We start from the raw sequence: 18837 nt of genomic DNA on the forward strand, positions 1-18837 counted from the left end.
AGGGATTGTTTTATTTTGTTTACAAAATCAGAAATATTTTTAAAGTGTACTCTCTCTCTTTGCAGGCGCTCTATCACTCTCTTTTCATTACAAGAATGTTAAGTTACAGTGCTTACATTGTGTTACAGATGTTATGAGATTACAGCCAGATCATTTCACCTGCTGTTACCTATCAAGCCCTGTAAAATACATGTTATCGTCTTACAGTTCTTGCAGAACCCTGATAACTAACCCGTTGATAAATAACACAAATCAATAAAAGTTGGTGAGTTGGTTCGGCTGATCTTGAATTTCGACTTGACGATAGAAATTTAAGGTCTTGATTGGCAACCCAGAAGTCATTCAACAAGTTTCGAGACGTTTTTGGAGTAGCGGACGGCTTTGCGGCGATTTAATGTGTCTTGAAACCTAAGCGTTTGACTCATTTGTGAGTGGATAATGTTAATTTGCTATTCTGCTGTCCTAGAGAAATGGTCTGATAAACTATTGAAATATTAAAAGACGTTTTTAAGATACTAAAAAGAAAAACATTTATTTTGAAATTAGATTACTTTACCATGAAATTTTAGTTCAAAGCACTTGATATTCAAGGAACCCGAGTACTAAGTCTCTAGAAAATTCGCTTTAGCCCACACAGTTTATAATTTCTTTTTGATTCTGTTAGGCAAATGCCAGCTTTCCAATCTTATCAGTCATTAAACTCTCCTATGGTAAACGCTGCGTATACGCAATTTGAATGCGTATACAAACCGAGTATGTGTGCAATTCTCGAGTATAGCTGTGTGGGTGGGAAAGGAAGAGGAAAAGAGTAGGAGAGAGAGGAGATTACACTTAGAACTTGGAACGATAATAAAATAATAAAACTAGAATGTGTCAGCTGCTGGGTCGTTGACCAAATCAGATGGAAAATAACGCACAATTGCATATTAGGCCTAAATAATGATGATTTTTCAGTTTGTAGCGAAATTATTAAGTTTATTATGTTGCCATAAACTTGAAGCGAAAAAGTCGCCAACTTGACGCTTTGTTGTTGCAGTCTGTGCTCTTTTTTTGGTTTTTTCTTCGGTGCGTAGCTCTCGGCTCTCTATAAAAAATTATTTTTTCCTGTTGCTGTGTTGGTGGTTTTATTGTTGTTATTTTTTATTTATACGCACAATGTGCAAAATGTGCGAGACCCACACACACCGGCTTCAGCTCACGCACACGCACTTGCTCTTAACCTTGAAAAATAACTCTGGCAATTTTTGTTGTTCTTTGTTGGTTTCTGACAGCTTTCTTTTTGTTTTTGTTTCGGCATTTAACCGAAATTTGTTTTTGTTCTTCCGCTGATAAGATTCTTATTTTCTTTCTTCTTTCTTCTCTCAGCTTACTCTTTTTCTGAATGCGTAAGTGCGTGCTATTGGCCTTTTCTGTGAGTGTATGGGTGAGAGTACAACAAATATTGAATTTCTAGACGAATTTTATAAAGCAAATTGCCGGGGATGTGAATAATTTGTTGCTATTCCAATTTTCGTTTATTCTTGTTTTTTGCTAATATTTCTATTAATTTAGTTTCTCAGCAAATATTGATATATATCTACAAATTTTTATTAAAACTAAGGTCAAAATTATAAATATTTTTTACATTCACGAGTAAGAGAAGATATAGTATTTGTATAAAAAAGTTTCCACTGCACTTACCAAGCCATTCTGAATTTCACATTTTGTTCCTGATTTTTATGAGGTTTAATGAACTTGAACTGTTATCAGTCAGTCAGGTTGATATGGCCCAGGAGAGAGCTGTAATGCAACAAAAGAAGCCACACAAAAAAAGTCGCTGATCTTACTCATTTGGCGTCTTGTGAATTTCTTTTAGGCCTTTGAACTTGCTCGAGTTGGAAAATAAAACAGGCCAATTGGAATTGGGTCGAGGCCTTTTATTACTAACTTCCTGCTAGATTGCGTATGTTTTTGGCTTATCACAATTACAAAACTCTCTCAAAAACTATATTGAGACTTAACATAAAATATGCAATATCCTTCCTACACTTGAGTCCTTTATGAGACTAACCTTATTTTACCAAAAGTTTACATTACCACTATTTACGTGACGTACAATTCTAATTGGTCAAACAAGGTTGTAAGTCTCCAGCCTAAAAGTATGCAATTATTCTTAACTCTTAAGGTGAGTTAAAAAGCAATTCGATTTACTTTCCCTGTTTATTTGATCAGATACTCACTGAAAAATAATTTCTCAGCTGTTAGTACTTGAATCACTTTCTTATTCAGTAAATACACATTTATCACAAAACATTTCAAGGAGTTGAATATTTTCCCATCTTTTATTTAGCATCAAAAACAAGATGAGCTCCGGGCTGGGTACGCCGATAGTCTCCATTTTCGACATGATGGTGGAGCGTCACCTGAAGCTACGCCGAGAGTCGGCTTTAAAAGAAGCTACCATTTCGCGCCGAACCAGAGAAGAGCGAATAGTTGGCGAGGTAAAGAAACCAAACATTAAATCCAAACCCATCTCGCAACACACGCCGAGAAATGAATCTCCTTGTCCTGCAAACGCGATTACCGCCTCCCATTTAACCAAGAAGCAGACTTTCCTGAAGGTGTTACCGCCGTCGAAAAAAGAGGAGATCAAAAAACTGGTCGAGAAGATTTCCAAGGGTCCTGGCAGGTCTAATCCGGTGGCCCACAAAGAGCCCAAGTCAAGCAAGAAGACCAGTGCCAAGTCCTCCAAGATGGTACTGAGCCCCCATCGGAAGAAGAGGACAGGTGGCCAAACATCGTTCCGAAGCAAGCAGAAGTCCAGCTGCACTCGAATTAAGCGCTTGCCACTTTCCCCCGTAAGGGTGCAGCCTGGACAGAGGCAAGTAACCCTGCCGCCCAAATCGACAAAAAAGAACACCAAGATTTCCACATCAAATCTATCCATCGATGCTGAGGTTCTCCGCCTCAAGCGTTGGCGTTTTTAGAAGCTATAGGTGATCAGTATGGTTCGCTGTTCCTATTCCTTTTCTAATACGTAAATTGCCATCAAGTAGAGAGATTAATTCATAGTGATCCCCATGTGATGAAGCTATCAATTTCCACACGAAGGCGATCAAAATTAAAAATGTACATCAATATGGTTTCCTTTAGTTTATATAAACAGAATTCAAATTATTAAAAACTTTTGTATTCTTTGGAACCTTGAAATTATACTTAACCAGTTAATAAACATTAGGCATTTTTTGTATTTTTATTTATTTGGTTTTATAATAAATTAGAATTTTCATTACTGCAGCTTAACATTCGGTTTCTTATTCTCGTATGTTGTTTTTAAGTCTAACTTGTGACACAAATTTTAAGCCAATTTTGCTAGGGCCCAAATTAATTTGACAAGAATTAGTTTTTAGTGTGGGATTACCCAACTATTCAATTTTTGTAGCTTAGACCTAAATGTATTTGCTTAAATATTGTGTTAATTTCTGCTTCACCTCCTCACATTCAATTCGCACAAGTTGTTGCTTTCTTAAGCTTTTGTTTAATCTGCGTTTTGTTAATTTAAAATGCAACTACTACAGACTAACAATACTTGGCCATATATATGTTACATATATATAGTGTATATAGAGTATGCAATTATCGGTTTAATCCTGCCTGGCATTTTATATTGAATAGTTTAAAGTATCTGGTTTCTGATTCTTGTATTGGTATTGGTATCGGTATCGGTATCGGTATCATATGTAAACGGGCGCCAAAAAACGGGTAAGGGTAAAGAGTTAGGAGAAGTTATACAAAAGAACGATTGGTTTTACAAAAATATCGTACACAATAAGTATTTTGTATAATCGTTTTTATCAAATTCTTCTAGCCATAGACTGGCAATTATATTTTAGTTATAATTATAATTATACACTCTCCGGTTTGTCAGTTTGCCAGTTTTGCGCTTGCTCGACATGTAAATGAATTTTCTAAAACAAAAATTCAGGGCGCTCTCTCTTGACTTCTTTCGGTTTTCAAGTTTCTGTTTTTAGTTTTTGGTATGTTGTGAGATATGAAATACTTGAGGAATTGTAGATACATTTGTCTAAAGCAAAGCCAAGCAAACAGGTGCTACACATAAATGCCGTGGTAAAAACAAAACAATTGCTCTAATCTAACTAAAATGCAGCTACTTACGACATAGATTACACTGCGCTTCTCTTACGATTAAAACATAATCATAAATATATGTATAAATGACAAATTGGTTTGTGTCCTCCTTTCTCTTATGTCTGTGTTCGATCGGTTTGTGACTAAACTTATGCTGAATTTTAAATTCAATTTCAGATTTTTTGGTGGCTCTGCTCTTGGCCCAAACACACTGGGTTTGGGTACTTTGCTAGCTTGTCGAAGACAATTGGATTGGATTAATTTAACTTGCACAACATTTTGTTTAATTTAATTTACTGCTAGCGTACAATGATTTCAGCCAAAGTTCTTTCAGTCTGAAAAACAAAAGATATTTGAGTAAAACGGGTTGCTGGCCAACACAATGTTCTCCACATGAAAAGCGTTCTACACATTAGTCAAACATAAAAGGTGTTAGTTAAGAGTGAATGAGTACTTTCTACTACTGTTAAACTGTAATTGTAAATAAAAATAAGAGTTACTTACAAAAATACAAGGTTTTGACAGTGAGTTTGAGTTTGTGTGATGCCTCAGGAATCTGATTCGATAATCCTCTCTCTAAGCATTTAAATTTTGTTTGCAGATAGACCGAAATGATTTTCAATACAATCTTTGAGCTCGCTCTACGGAATACAAAACTTATCTCTAAAGAATTGCCAACTCTGGTTGAGATAGATGCTTGAAAACACAAGTTAAAGCTTGGATTTAGATACACTGATTTGTGACATTTTCCTCCTCAGCGAGTGCCAGAGAAACCGCTTCCTAAACCGAGGCAAAATAACATGCAACATTTTGGGGTTTTGTGTATTGCTAACTAAGAGATCAGTAACAAATGCCCGCTAGTACAGTGCGTTTCAAAATGTTTAGACAGTTGTATTAATCAATCAAACGAATTTAAAGAAAACGACGGAAATTTAAACTAAAACACAAAATACAAATGGTAAAACTGAAGTTTAAATGTGTTCCGACCAAAAGGGTCTTCCTTACTCTCCTCTAACTGTCGTTCACCTATGAAACGCACTGCAAGTATACATATGTGGTTGTGAGTGTTAAAGTTACAATTAGTTGACGCTTTTGCTGTTTGCCGAAGTCACTGTTCGCTGCTGTTAATCACCCTCTAATGAGATGCTTAGAATTCTGTGTGCACCGCCATCGACATCGACTCAATGCTCTGACGTAGGTGGCCGTCGTTGTAGATCTTTTCGCAGACTATGCTCACCTTTTTCAGCAGCTCGATGGCAGTTTTGAGCACCTGCTGCCACTTTTGCAGCTCGTTCTCGTGTGCCATCTCCTGGTCGCGTAGCAATTCTAGCCATTCCTGATTCGTGCTCGGTAGCTCACTGAAATGGAGACGATTATATTAGATTTGGCTAAGAATATAGATATCCAATATAGACTCACCTTAAGGCCGCCAAACTGGGCAGGCGGGCCCGCCGATTGAGATCCACGTCAATGCGTTCCTCCAGCTTCCAGAGCTTAAGTAATAATATCACATTTAATGCCAGCATCAAGAACAGCAACAGTATAACCAACAACCACAAGCCTTTGTGTCTGAGTCTGTGACCCTGTGTCCCGTGACCAGTGGCCAGGGGCTGGCCGTCGCCGCCACCCAGGTGCATCTGCTGCTGCTGGTGGTGCTGCTTGTGCGGCTGCAGGTGATGGTGGTGCGTCTGCTGATGGTGGTGTAGCTGCTGCTGCTTGCCGCCCTCGAGCAGCAGCGGATGACCCGTGGCGGCGCCGACTGTCGCCCCAGGAATGCCGCCCGTGGACAGCAACTGCGCCTCCAGGGGATCACCGGCTGGTGCCTGACCGACTGCCTCCTCCAGAGGGCGAATTATGGTGGCCGTACCTGCGGAGAAACGGGGACGAGCGTCGAGAGGAATGGCATATGGCACGGTTAGAAATCAAACCATTTGAACGAAAAAACCGAACTAAACATAAGCAAGAGTTGGTGCTGGCAACAGAATCACAACATTAAGATTACAACAAAATATAGATAACTAGTAAATAAATCAAACTGCAATAAAAAAGCAAGTAGGTTATGATTATCAAGGGCTAGCAATTGCCACATAGGCCAGAAAAATCGTTTGAAGCTTCATAAGCCGAAAAATAGCATTACCAGTAGATAAACTTTTATAAGAACGAGAAAACTTTCGAGGTGAAAATATTGTGATTAAAAATTTAACAATTGACATTTTTATAAATTCTTAAATTGAAAACCAACTGAAGCTGAAGCACCCCCGTCGAATTTCATTTATGAAATGATTATGGGATACTCTTGATGGAATATTAGTTAGCAAGAGTTTAAAGAGAACAAAACCTTATCGTAGCTTGATAAAGCAATTAATAGTAATCATTACAAGTAGGAAAAATAATTAGATTAATAAAAGGAAGCATTCCAAAGAAAGGGTAAAATTCGTGAAATTGGTTTATGATCGGCAACTTGGCTATATGAACTTGTGCTCATAAATCTTCGGCAATACCGCTTATCGAACCTAGAACTAGCTATGCAAGTAGTATATTGAACTAACTCAAATTACAAGGACTTTCTATGTTAAAATAGTCATAATAATCTTTACGTTTAGGTTTCATAACGAAAAATACCCTACTCGTAGAGGTCCTCCGATATAAGCCTAAGTTTCTCAGCGATACAGCTTCTGAAATAACAACTTTGTTGCTTTTCCTAAATCTGCCATTATTCTTGTCTGCATTTGCTTGACAGATAAGACCCGAAATAATCTACTGGCTAATGTCTTTAACTGATAAGCTGACAACATTTATAACTCCAGTTGAAGTGTGAGACTCAGATAAATCAAGACAAAAATAAAGTGAGACTAATATAAAGAACACTGGCAGTTTACAAGTGCAATCCTGATAATATGAAAATAACTACAGCTATAATCTTCATTTTAAATTTATAAACAATTCCCTGTTCCTCTGTGGCAATTGCTAGTCTAAAGGGATTCAAATACTCAAGCTGTACCTCTGCTGGAATGAAGTATAGCCTTACGATGATGCCAATGAGGATGCTGGTAATGATGGGAATGCTGAGGCTGATGGTGGTGGGAGTGCCTGGGATCGTGGTGATGATGCTGGCTACCGTGGTGATGGTGGTGATGATGATGCATGTGCAGATGCTGGTGCTGATGATGCTCGTTCTGGTGATGTGGCTGCTGATGAGGATGACGCGACTCTTGGATGCTGTCATTGTCCGTACTGGTCGCTGTGTGATGGGTAGCACCTGTGGTGTTGGTCGTGGTGGTCGATGTGGAGGTGGCGGATTGCTGATTCATGCCTGAGATTTATGTTGGTTGTAGCTGGTTGTTGCTTTTGGTTCTTAACATGTTGTTTAGTGGTGGACATGCGTGCGTTTTTGTGTGGTTAGAAGAAGCAATGGCAATTGGCATTGGCAGTTATCGAATTTGAGTTCTGATCGAGTATTTTCATTACAATATTAGAGATTAGAGAGAAATTGCTTTGCTTTGTTGCTGTATTTGTTGTTCTTGTTGTTGTGGTTGTTGCATTGTAGTTAATTGGTTATAGTGATTTAGTTCGCAATGCTTACCTCTCCTCGGCCTGCGTCCCTTTCCCTTGGCAGGCGGAATGCACGTTTCGCTTTGGAGCGCATGCAACTGGGCGCCGAAGAAGTCCTCTAGTCCCGCCCACGTGTTCTTCTCGATGAAGCCCTTAACAACGCCCCAGATCGACTTTTTGTACTTGATCTGAGTGTGAATCGAGAGCATAGTGTGATCATCGACAGTTCTGGAAAACGGAAGAAATGGCCAATTAGGAAAGTTCACTTGGAGCAAAGGCGAGTGCAGGCAGAGATGACAAAGCGACACCTATGCACCATTAATCAAGGAGCTCGTTGTCGTTGCCAGCAAGTACATGATGGATGACTCACCTGGCCAGGCAGAAGTGTATGAGCACACTGAAACTGTCCGCATATGGAATGCCTGCATTAACACTATTTACGTCTATGGAATACAGTTCGCCCGGCTTGCTACACTCCCGCTGCGTCTGGTACTCGGTTACCTAAGGGGAATCAATATATTCATTTGCCAGTTAGTTTATTTTCTCTTTGCTATTCCGAGGGCGATGCACACTCACCTTTGAGGTCTTGGGTCCCACTGAGGCGGCCAATTGAACGGTGACGTTCACAGTGCGCACTTGCAAACCCTCCTCGTTCTTGGTCCATTCGCCCAACACAAGGTCCGTTGACTTGCGCATGGCATGGAAGTCGGTTATGAATTTGGACTTGCTGAACAGAAGATTGAACAAGGTGTCCACGTTAATGGGCAGAATGGTGTGGACGATCTGGCGGCCCTCATGCGTCGAGGTGCACTCTGTGGTGGGCACAAATCTGAGAAGATAATAGTTATAATCACACAAAATCTATCTCTTGGATTTCTACGACTTACGGCAAGTTGTTCTCTTCGGAATCCGACGAGTCGGAGACATCTGTGGGCACACTCTCGGCAGCATTTTTGCCCTCTTCGCGTTGGCGATGAATTTTTCCGAGCTTGCGCTTGATTTCTAGCTTGGACTCTATTGTTGGTTGGCCCAGAAGGGGCACTGGCCAGAGATGAAGCGGCTGCTGCTGCTGCTGTGGCGGCAGAGTTTGAAGCCGTACTGACCTTCTTTTCCGCAGACTTCTTGTCGCTGCCGCTGCCACTCGGTGCAGCCGTGTTTGAACCCGATACGGAACCTGATCCGGAACCAGAGCCCGTGTGATTGGCGATGGTGGAGGAGGAGGCTGTGGTGGAGCCAGCGGTGCTGCTACTACTGGCACTAGGAGCGTTCATAGTGACGCTCACCGAAAGCTCTGTCGGCTTTACAGAGCTAAGGGTCAACTCCTTGGCATTCTGCTTCATCTTCTTGTTTAGTTTGCGAGTGCTCTCTCTGGTCTTGTTGTTATCCGAGCCGCTGGCCGAGGCGTTGGCCGAGGATTTGGAGGAGTTGAAGAAGTATTTCGTCTTGGACTTGCGTGGGGCAGAGGCTCGGACGCCGCCACCGCTGCTGGCGCTACTGTTTCCGCTCTGTGGAAGCTGGGGATTTGACTGGTTGGATTGATTCGACTGTTGCGACTGACGCTGCGATTGGCTATCGTCATCGATGGCCGTCTGGAAGTCAAAGTCCGTCTCGTTGTCGTTGTCCAGCGTGGGATCAATGTAGTCCTCGTCGTCGGTGGTCAGGCCCAGCTCTTCACCGTAGCAGGTATGCACATGCTTCCAAATCTCCTGAGGCGAAAACTGCTTGTTCATCAGCGTGTTCTGCCAGACGCGGAAGAGCATCAAAAAGCTCTTGTCGCGGGAGGTGAACGTGGCAAAGAAGTACTTGTCCTTGCCGCTGGATATCGAAATGGCATTGGGTATGACCAGGGCTGTTTTCTCCTTGGTTATGGCCGTCACATCCTTCCACTTGATGCTCAAGTATGTCTCCCAGCTGAAGATGTTCGCGTGGAAGCAGACGTAGTTCTGTGACACATACAGACGGCCCTGGACCAGAATGTCGCGTTGCAGGGCACACGAGTAGTCTGCGGAAGAAGATAATCGCTTGAGTTAATTGCTCCAATTAGGCTTTATTTCATTAAACGGAATTCATTCATGACTAAACTTCTTAATTCATTTATCTGGGATTGTTGATTTCACTCTTTTATGATGTACAATTAGCTAATCAATGGATCATTATCAGAATAACCAAAACATAACATTATGTAGCCTGCATCATATCAAAAATGAATAAAATTCATATCACAAACAGTCATATTTAATTGCTCATTATTTCCCGAATGGTTTCGCTGCACTATCCAGGAAGTAATGAGCAGACATATTCGTGAATCATACGAATTAAGAAGTTTTTTATTGGATACCCATTAACAAATTATATTTATCAGATTATTGAGACTCACCCACAATCAGGCGCTCATCGTTGGGCACGTCCTTGAAGAGCTTCTTGAAGTCCTCGGCCCGCGACTTGTAGTTCGGATAGATGACGTTGTACCAGGACTTCTTTTTGGCCCGCTCCGAGAGCCGCGATGGCTTGGCAGCCTTCTCGTTGGACGTGGAGCTGCTACTGGTCACCTGTGGCTCCCGGTCAACGCGCAGCAAGCTGAGCTCGTGCTGGGTGAGATCGCTCAGCCGGTGGTGCGAGATGTCCTGCTGGGAGACAAGTGAGAGGGAGAGCTGATCAAATACCATGAGGATTTCCATTTATTACGGTCTGCGGTGGCGTGTGAAAACATTTTAGCTCTAAATGGGTCTCACCAGGCACTTTGATATCGGTTGCCTTTGGCTTTTTGGCCACCTGTTCGAGCCAACACACTCTGTTTGTTAACTCTTTTTTCGGGTGATTCACGCCCGTTCGTAGGAAAGTCTCTTCGGCCAGGTGTTTGGGTTTACTTCTTATCACCCCACACGCTTGTCGTTCGTTTACGACCCCCAATTATTTACACAAAGTTCGCTGCAATGCTCGTTATTAGTTTGAGTTTTTTTCACTTTTTTTTTGTTATTCCCATTTGGTTGCTGAGACGCTTCGTCGCTTATTGAACTCTAATTTGCCATTGCTATTGCCAGCCGGGCGAACGTCAATGGAGGAGCTCTGTCCCACACGAAACGTTATCTTGGCTCGGTTGCCGGAAAAAGCTTGGGCCCAAAATATTTATGTCGCGAGCTTTCTCATCGAAGGGTGATTCTAATCGACTGCCCCTGGCGAGAGGGTAACAACAATTATAAATATCACATATGCTTCTTATCAGCCAGAGATTAGATTGAGCTGTTAGATGGCCAATATGTGGCTATTAATCCGAATGGCCCATGTCTATCTGTCGGCCCAACTAGCTATCTATCCAGCTTTCTATCTGTCAATCGGCTGATCGATTGATCGCCCGCTTGAGTGTATTTAATTTGATTTGAGCACTTAGCTGCGCCAATTTCACACCTTTTTCGGGGTGTGTGTTGTGCCTAATGGTTAACATCAACAAATTGTGAGTTTTGAAAGCTTGCCAAGCTTTGCCTCACAACTGAAATAGTAACGGAAATAGTTTGTGTTTCACGGCTAGCCCTTCCTATTTCCACAGATATAAAAACGGGTTTCGAATTCATTAATTTGAACTTGAAAATATTCGGTTGAAGAAACATTTTAAGAGCATGTTGCTGGTGTCGACGATGAACAATTAGTTAATCGTAAAAACAAGCAATCAATGGGTACTTCTGAGGTTATCAATTCGAAAGCATGAACTTCTTTAGTGTTTATTCCTTCTCAAGAAACCCTCACATTTAAATAAAAACTAGTGCTAATCGGGCTTCTAAATGTTGTACACATTGTATGGAAGCTTTTAAAAATAGTCTTATCAGTTGTCAATCTGTAAATATATATTCAGAAGTCACTCCCTGCTTCGTCCGAACCTTCTTTGTGAGGCCTAGCCCAAACCACTTCGTTTCTGAACCCATAAAAAGGGGTTAGTACGAGGCCATTTAATTACCTTAAGTGACATAATTATTTAAATATAAAATTACAAAATAAGCCTAAAATCTAGCAAATAGAGAACCTAATTGGAAACGACATTGGCTACACATATTTTGGATTATCATGCTCACGGCTAACAAAACGTAATTTCGTCAGCAGAAAACCCGTTTTTGGTTTCTAGCAATATGTTCTGGAAATATTACGACATATTTAGAAGTATTATTTGCTATAGCCTGATTCCCATTCTAAGTTTATATACGATTTATAAGGTCTTCTTGTAAGTAATTCCCTGGTCTCCAGCCTGATCCCCTCTGCTGGCATTAGCGACTCACCTCATCCCGACCGCTGCTGGATGTGGATAGCTTCGCTTGGCTGGCCTTGCCCTTGGAGCTTGTAGAGCTCTTTCGGCTGCTGGGACTGTCCGTGGAGCAGCCCGGAGCAGTGAATCCGTTGGAATCGATGCTCTGCGACTGCTGTGTCTGATCTCGACTCGACGGCTCACTAGACACAATATTTATGCTGGGCGTGGCTCCTGGCACGGATGTATTGCCAGAACTCGAACTGCAACCAGGACTAGTGGAAGTGGCGGCCTGGGTTAAGCTGAGGTTGCTGCCGGTGGAGTCATTGGCACCTGGAGCTGCACCAGCTGGTGGCGATCCGCCGGCTGCTGTGGAAGCGTTCTGTTTGGAGGACGTCGATATGGAGACGCTGCTGTGCTCTAAGCTGCCTGCAGCTTCCTGAATGGTCAGGAGTTTGGTGCTCAAGCTGCTGTTGGTGGTGCTCGTTATCGTGATCTCCTCGGTGATCGAATCGCGCCTGTAAAGGAAAGGGGAGGAAAATAAGCTGGGATTCAAGTGGATAATCAGTCTACAGCTACTTCGATTAAATGGAAAAACTCTTGAACTAGGCATGCAAATTTGGAATTGGGTATGATTAATTCTCTTACGGAATTGGACCAACGCCTGGCTGGAGAGTTTCCGGAGCATGGATCCCACCTACCTGTCGCCACCATTGCTACCAGCCGCATCCGCCTGCTTCTCCTCCTCCGGCTGCGTTTGCTGCTGGGGATTGGGATGCTCGGGGCTATCCTGTGCCTGCTGGCACTGTGACGGCGATTGTGACTGGAACTGGGACTGTGTCTGTGACTGTGACTGGAGCTGATCGGGCTGGGTGGTCTCGGGAATCATGTTGGCATTGGCAGGGGGCTTACTACTGCTCGAACTTTCGGCAGTCGAAGCGGTTATGTTTACACTTGATGTTGTTGGGTTGTTTATTTCACTATCTTTAATCCTACAATAAAATGCATATATAAACAAATCAAAAAAACAAATGTCAAATCAAAACGCATGCCCAAGACGATGCCACGACAGGAGCAACTAAATAAGTCTGATACATCAAAAAACCAGGGAACAGGAAAGTTGGGAAGGATACTTCTGGAAATACAAGTCTACTGATCTACTAAGTCACCATATCAAATTGGATCAACAACGGAGGCCTGATCAATTTAAAAGTTTCCCACAGCAATTGAGGACGATGAAACCCAAAACTATTCCAGAGCACCAATTTACACTTTATCGGAATATGAATTGTTATTGTTGTGGAATTAAGTCTAATAAGGGAAGTGTACATGTATAAGATATATAAAGATAAACCCGTTCTAAGACCATTAAACCTCTTTAAATGCTTAAATCATTGCTACCACATTGCAATTTATTAAAGAAATTAGTTCCGAGTAAATCAGATAAAGAAACGACAACAGGTGGATCCACTTCAGTTGAGCACCTTTTATAGGCGACCACATAATTAATTATTTTAAGTTGATAAAGGTTAATTTTTGGTTTAAAAGTAACAAAAGTACCAAGAAATGGTGCATGAATATTGAAAAGAATAATGAAGAAAGTTAAAACATAAAAATTACCACTTAATAACTTTTCTGGGACTCAAATATATTTCCTTGTAAAAGAATAACAATCCAAGAAAACCGTCACATAATCACTAATCCACTGAGAATCATCACAGTAACTTTTCAATTTAACAAACAGCTCATTAAGAACTCGATGGGATATCAAATGTTTATATACTGCTGCAATTATAAAGCATTTTGAAGAGTTTAACGACTAATCCGGCCAGTGCTTCTGGCAATTAACAAAGAACCATTAATGTTTCCGCAGCACAATCTATTCGATTAGTCACCGCCCTCGATAAGGGAGCCCCGAATGGCCGAATGGGAGGTCCTATCAACAACTGTCAATTGGGTTGTTAAGAAGACATTGTGGCCTTAACTGATCGGTGGCTTAAGTAATTTCCCTCGAAACTAATTTAATTGCTTGGCCCGTTGATAGCACACAAATAGATCGCCTTTGGGGAGTGCTGGGATCTGTCCATACCAGAGAACCTTGTGCTTCCGACTTTTTCGCAACGTTCGCCGCAACATTTTTGACGCGTTTTTACTTCTATATATATATTATTTTCAATTAGACGTGCTCTCGCCTCAGTGGGCTGCGACGGAATGGTGTACCAATTGCCATTAAACGATTGTAATCAATTCTATTGTGCACTACTCTTCTACGCGGTGTGGGCGTGTATGTGTTCTGCTGTGCCACACAATTGTTATTCTTTCCTTAATACATATACATATATATATAGCTTCATATGCGTATACTGTTTAGCACTGATAAGAACGATAAGATACTCCTAGCTTTGAGCTTTGGCAGAGCGATTAATGGTCAGGGTAAGGCACTGCTTGTGTGTATTTGTTCAAACAATAAAGGCTAAAACGATTTAACCCAGTTCCTACAATCTTTGTTGAGCCACAAAGCAGTTCACCCTGTGAATTCCGCTAATTCCTGCACTATTTTTACCGAAACATCTGCTTATTAAAGAGCTACTGCACTTAGTAAGTGTTGCATATGCAAATCGAGCCATGACACAATCAGCTTTAATGATTTTTAAAGCTCTTTAAGTTCCCAAGTACTCGGAATGAAGTCGTAATGCAACTGTACACTAGTAATAAAGATAATCGGTCTTATCAAAACGTCTTACATCAAGGACAATAAGGTCTTTGTGCCTGGTAAATATATATTTACTAGTAACAGAAGTCTCAATAAATATAAGCTCGTGTTTCCGCTGCTCTCACTCATAGTTTATATAGAGAACGACCCTCGAGGGACTCCACTAGACCACTCTTATCACAAAGTTCAGTTCAAGTTCATGGCAACACTCACATTCGCTGGGATGGAGAGCACTCGGATCTCTGAATCGGGTAAACAAATATGAGTGCAGCGGACACCATTTAACGACGATTCGCCCTCATTAAACGAGTACGTATTCATAATTGCCAAGAGTCAGCTTGAATGTGTGAAAGATCAGAGATAATGTAATGGATTATAATGTGCATATATAGAGTTTATATCATGTGATTAACGGGAGTTCGGGTATGTGAATCAACCAAACCACAAAGCACTTTGTTTACCCCGTGCTTTTCATATTTTAATAATGAAATTTCAAATTAAAATGTTATCAAAACTACGATAGCAAGATTACTCATTACTCAAATACATTGCAAAATTCCAGAATTCCAGTTCAAAATGAAATTTTGGTAAGCCCCGGAAACAATTTGTAACAACATAGCATCGTAATTGACGCGGTACTTGTTTCCTGGGAAATGTCTGCGAAATTGGGAAACATGCGAGATAAAATACTCGTGGTACAAGGCTATTTATAGTTTCAACAAACGTCATTTTATCCCATTAAGATAGATAATTTACTAGGAAGGTTTTAGGGGCGGACCGTTCTGGTTGGAAAACAAAAATAGGTTTATTTATAGTTGAAGCAAAACAGACAATAAATTCTTGAATTAAAAACAATGATTTCCAGGAATTTTTGGTGACTAAATGTCGTTGTTTTCAAAATTGTGTGAGTATAACTTTTACCTCTCCTTTGTTTCAACGAATACGAGAATGTGATTATAATTTTATGAAAGGCTCATTGCATGCGGATTTATCAATGGGAAATATCATTCTGAATTCTAAGCAATTACTGATATACTGTGTGCCAATTATTTGTACAGACTGCAAGTTATCATTACGAAAGGAAATTGCACCGGCTGGGAGCTTGAATAATAGATATTTCTCCCCCTTGAACTTTGGCCTTCGGGGTCACCTCGGGGCTCTCCATTAGTCATGGAAGCCGGACTTCGAATGCATTTCCGACATGAAAGGCCACTGGCCATTAAACTACTTGGCGTATTAGCTTAGGCCAAGAAAACTACTTCACCTAGAGTTCGTAATTGCTATATTACCAACAATCGAGACTTCTGAGCCACTTAAACCCGAAGAAAAATCAATAGTGAAGAGCGAAAAAGTATTACATTTTCTTTCGCTTGGCTTTCTTCGGTTCCACATTCAGTGTTTTCCTCGGCGGCTTCTTTATTTCCTCCTTCGGCATTGGTTAGCTGTTTGTATTGTTGGTATTGTCCAACCGAAATCTATGTCATCGTTGAAAAACAGCCGAAAAAAGTGGCCAACAGTGGCCAAGTCTGGTCTTTGCCAGCGCGAAAAAGTGATGACGAAACGTAAACACAGCAAAAATTATTCGTATTTTTAGCACTGCTCGGCAAAATGTCATTAATTTATGAACTATCCCACACAGTTTTGCCGTTAATTATTTAATTAATTTTCCGTGTTCAGTGTCGCCGTTTTGTTATTCTGTTTGTTGTTTTTCTCTTTGTTGATTGTCATTTGTTTGTTTGTTTGTTGTTTAAGGCACGCGATGGCGAGATATAGGAATTCTAGAAGCGAGAATAGAGAACTGAGTATCGAAAAGTGGGAGCTCGTGCCGGGCACGTCATCCCAGCTCGACGTTCCGATTTGCACTCGAGAGCAACCGCCGAGAGAATAATGGCAATCCCCCTGCTTTTGGTTTTGTTTTTGCTCGGGGTTGGAAAATCGGGCCCACAGATAGGAGACCTTTGCATACGCTAGCCGTATTATTTACGGGTCTATTTGCACACCATATAGCTCCCTAAAAGCCAAACAAACTTCCTATGCAAATGCATATTTAGAGTGGATAACCTCCTCCGGGGAATTCCAACTACAAATACCAGCCAAGGCTAATCGAAAATGCTTTTTTTTGGGTTACGTGGAAAACGCTTGAGTGCACAAAACACAAATTGTGTATATTGGTCGGTATGTATAAATACAGTAGGTGGGCGAGAAAATAAAGCGTTTCCAAGAGTTTTAAAGCGTGGAAATCCTTGAGAATTGGTCAATTACTGATTCAAAGGGAGTTATAAATGAGATATAAAAGAGACCACTAAATGAAAACTAGTTAAAATCCTATTTTCTGTTGTAGCTGCACTAGTACGCCAGAAATTTGCCTAAGTATGCGAACTTTGCCCAAGCGCTAGTAAACAAAATTGTGAATGAATTTGGTTAGTAATGACTTTTTGTTAGTTGCATACGGAACTAAACTAAATTTATTGCCCTCTACAATTGCTTTAGGGTATCGGTATATTTCTTTTTATTTTCTTCCTAACATATTATTCTGTGAAGTCGATAAACTTTAAGAATGCCAAAAACTTCCACTTGCTTTTTAAATATTGTTATTGTTTATTTTGTTATCTTTTAATTTATTCTCCTATATTTTCCATATTTTGAGTTCATTCTCTAAATTAACTGATAACCAGCACAGTTCGAAGATAAACTGACTTACTGTAGGCCAATCTGTGCTAGACTGCCACAAAATCGATATCCTACAGCGCCTTACAGCAACGAAACGCAATGTTCTGTTCCTTGCTGTGAGGCAACTGTTGCGCAATAAACGCAAATGCTATCAAAATGCGACAAGCAAGAGGTGTGGGGGAATTAGAATGGGGCAACCCGCATTATCACAGATTTGGGAAGGGGTTAACGGGTAGATAAGCCAAACTGAAAGGTAGAAAGAGGGCTTATAAAAGACATGCAATATGACTAGCAACGGGTTAAACATGCAAACCAACGGGCAATCCTACACCACGCATTAACACTCTTAGCTCTTAGGTTTCTTTTACACGGAAAGAAACGAGATCAAAGATGGGTCGGAATGCTTCAAAAGTTTCTTGGAATGCAATCTGAACTTGAACATAAAAGCTTTACTTTCACTTATATTTGAAAAATGTTGATATATACATCTATAAACAAAATGTTAAATTTAAACCTAAAATGAATCACTTCTGGTAGACTTCGTCAGCTAATTTCTTTCCGTGTAAAAGCATAAAACGTTATATGTTGGGTTAGTATATTGGATAGTGGGCCTACGGGGGCGTGGCAACTCACATAGGCGTCGCATTTAGGCTGGCGGTGCGTTTGTGTTTGCTCTGCGAGGCCGAAGGACGATGGAAGAAGCTGTGGGCGGTGGCCAAGGACTTGGGAAGAGCACCCTGGCTGGATGACTTGCGCAGGGCCACAAAGCGGGAGGAAGATCCTAGTCCCGATCCTGATCCAGATCCAGATCCGGAACACGAGGAACTGGAGGCCAGCGAGGAACTCGACGAGGAGGTGGAGGACTTGTGGTGCTGCTGTTGTGCCCGCTGCTGTGTGACAAAATGCATGACAACACGGCACACTCGGCCGCTTCTATTTCCTTGCCCTGTACCGTTTGATATTCCTGAGTTTTATTTATCGAATCACTCCCATTTATTTGTTTATTCCATCTATTTCTTTTATGTGGCACTTGCTGACGTCTGCGGAAGTTGCTTTTTATACGGGTTTCAGGCTCAAATAACTAACAAATATCACTGCCACGTTGCGTTTTCCACGGGTTTTAAGTTTATGCACTGTTAAATGCTGTTTTTTGTTTACTTGAGAATGAGATTCATGTGTAAATTCAGGCGTTTCGTCTGCTTAGCGAGCGAATTCTCCACTTTTTTGCGCATAAAAAGTATATATGTCGCGACCAGGGTTGCTAGGTGTGCCAAAAGCCAGACGCCGCTCTAGAAACCCAGGTGATTTTAGCCCGCTTGGCTATCTAAATACAGATATATTTCTTACTTATTGGATCCTTTAGTTTATTAAATTCCCCTTTCTTCTTTTCAGTGAATAAAATGTGTATATAAATTATGCGTAATGGCCGGCACCATGGCAACCCGAAAACTACCGATATCCGATAGGCTTGACATCCCAGCCAACAGCTGTTTGGAACTGCCAACTCAGCACACTGAAACATCTGTTTTGGTCACACTGAAAT

The 18837-nt window shown here is 41.1% G+C and overlaps 3 protein-coding genes across 3 annotated transcripts; 1 reads left to right on the forward strand and 2 right to left on the reverse strand.

The window, feature by feature from the left end:
- The first annotated feature begins 2284 nt into the window (after positions 1-2284).
- LOC108110725 lies at positions 2285-3165 on the forward strand. The gene is made up of 2 exons (XM_017219910.2): positions 2285-2975; positions 3036-3165. The coding sequence occupies exon 1, from the start codon at positions 2343-2345 to the stop codon at positions 2964-2966; it is 624 nt and encodes a 207-aa protein (XP_017075399.2). The 5' UTR covers positions 2285-2342; the 3' UTR covers positions 2967-2975; positions 3036-3165.
- A 53-nt stretch (positions 3166-3218) lies between these two features.
- Positions 3219-18768, reverse strand: LOC108110721 (protein Aster-B). The gene is given in 12 exon segments (XM_041818135.1): positions 3219-4463; positions 4633-5486; positions 5548-5995; positions 7712-7908; positions 8051-8181; positions 8257-8509; positions 8568-8710; positions 8712-9682; positions 10058-10307; positions 11946-12429; positions 12613-12903; positions 17928-18768. Coding segments are annotated over 11 exon segments (3654 nt in total). The 5' UTR covers positions 18203-18768; the 3' UTR covers positions 3219-4463; positions 4633-5275.
- LOC121529972 (uncharacterized histidine-rich protein DDB_G0274557-like) lies at positions 6820-7605 on the reverse strand. The gene has a single exon (XM_041818136.1). The coding sequence runs from the start codon at positions 7437-7439 to the stop codon at positions 7119-7121; it is 321 nt and encodes a 106-aa protein (XP_041674070.1). The 5' UTR covers positions 7440-7605; the 3' UTR covers positions 6820-7118.
- Positions 18769-18837: the final 69 nt, after the last annotated feature.

This window comes from Drosophila eugracilis, unplaced genomic scaffold (assembly GCF_018153835.1).
Source record: "Drosophila eugracilis isolate 14026-0451.02 unplaced genomic scaffold, ASM1815383v1 contig_2152, whole genome shotgun sequence".
Lineage (NCBI taxonomy): Eukaryota > Metazoa > Arthropoda > Insecta > Diptera > Drosophilidae > Drosophila > Drosophila eugracilis.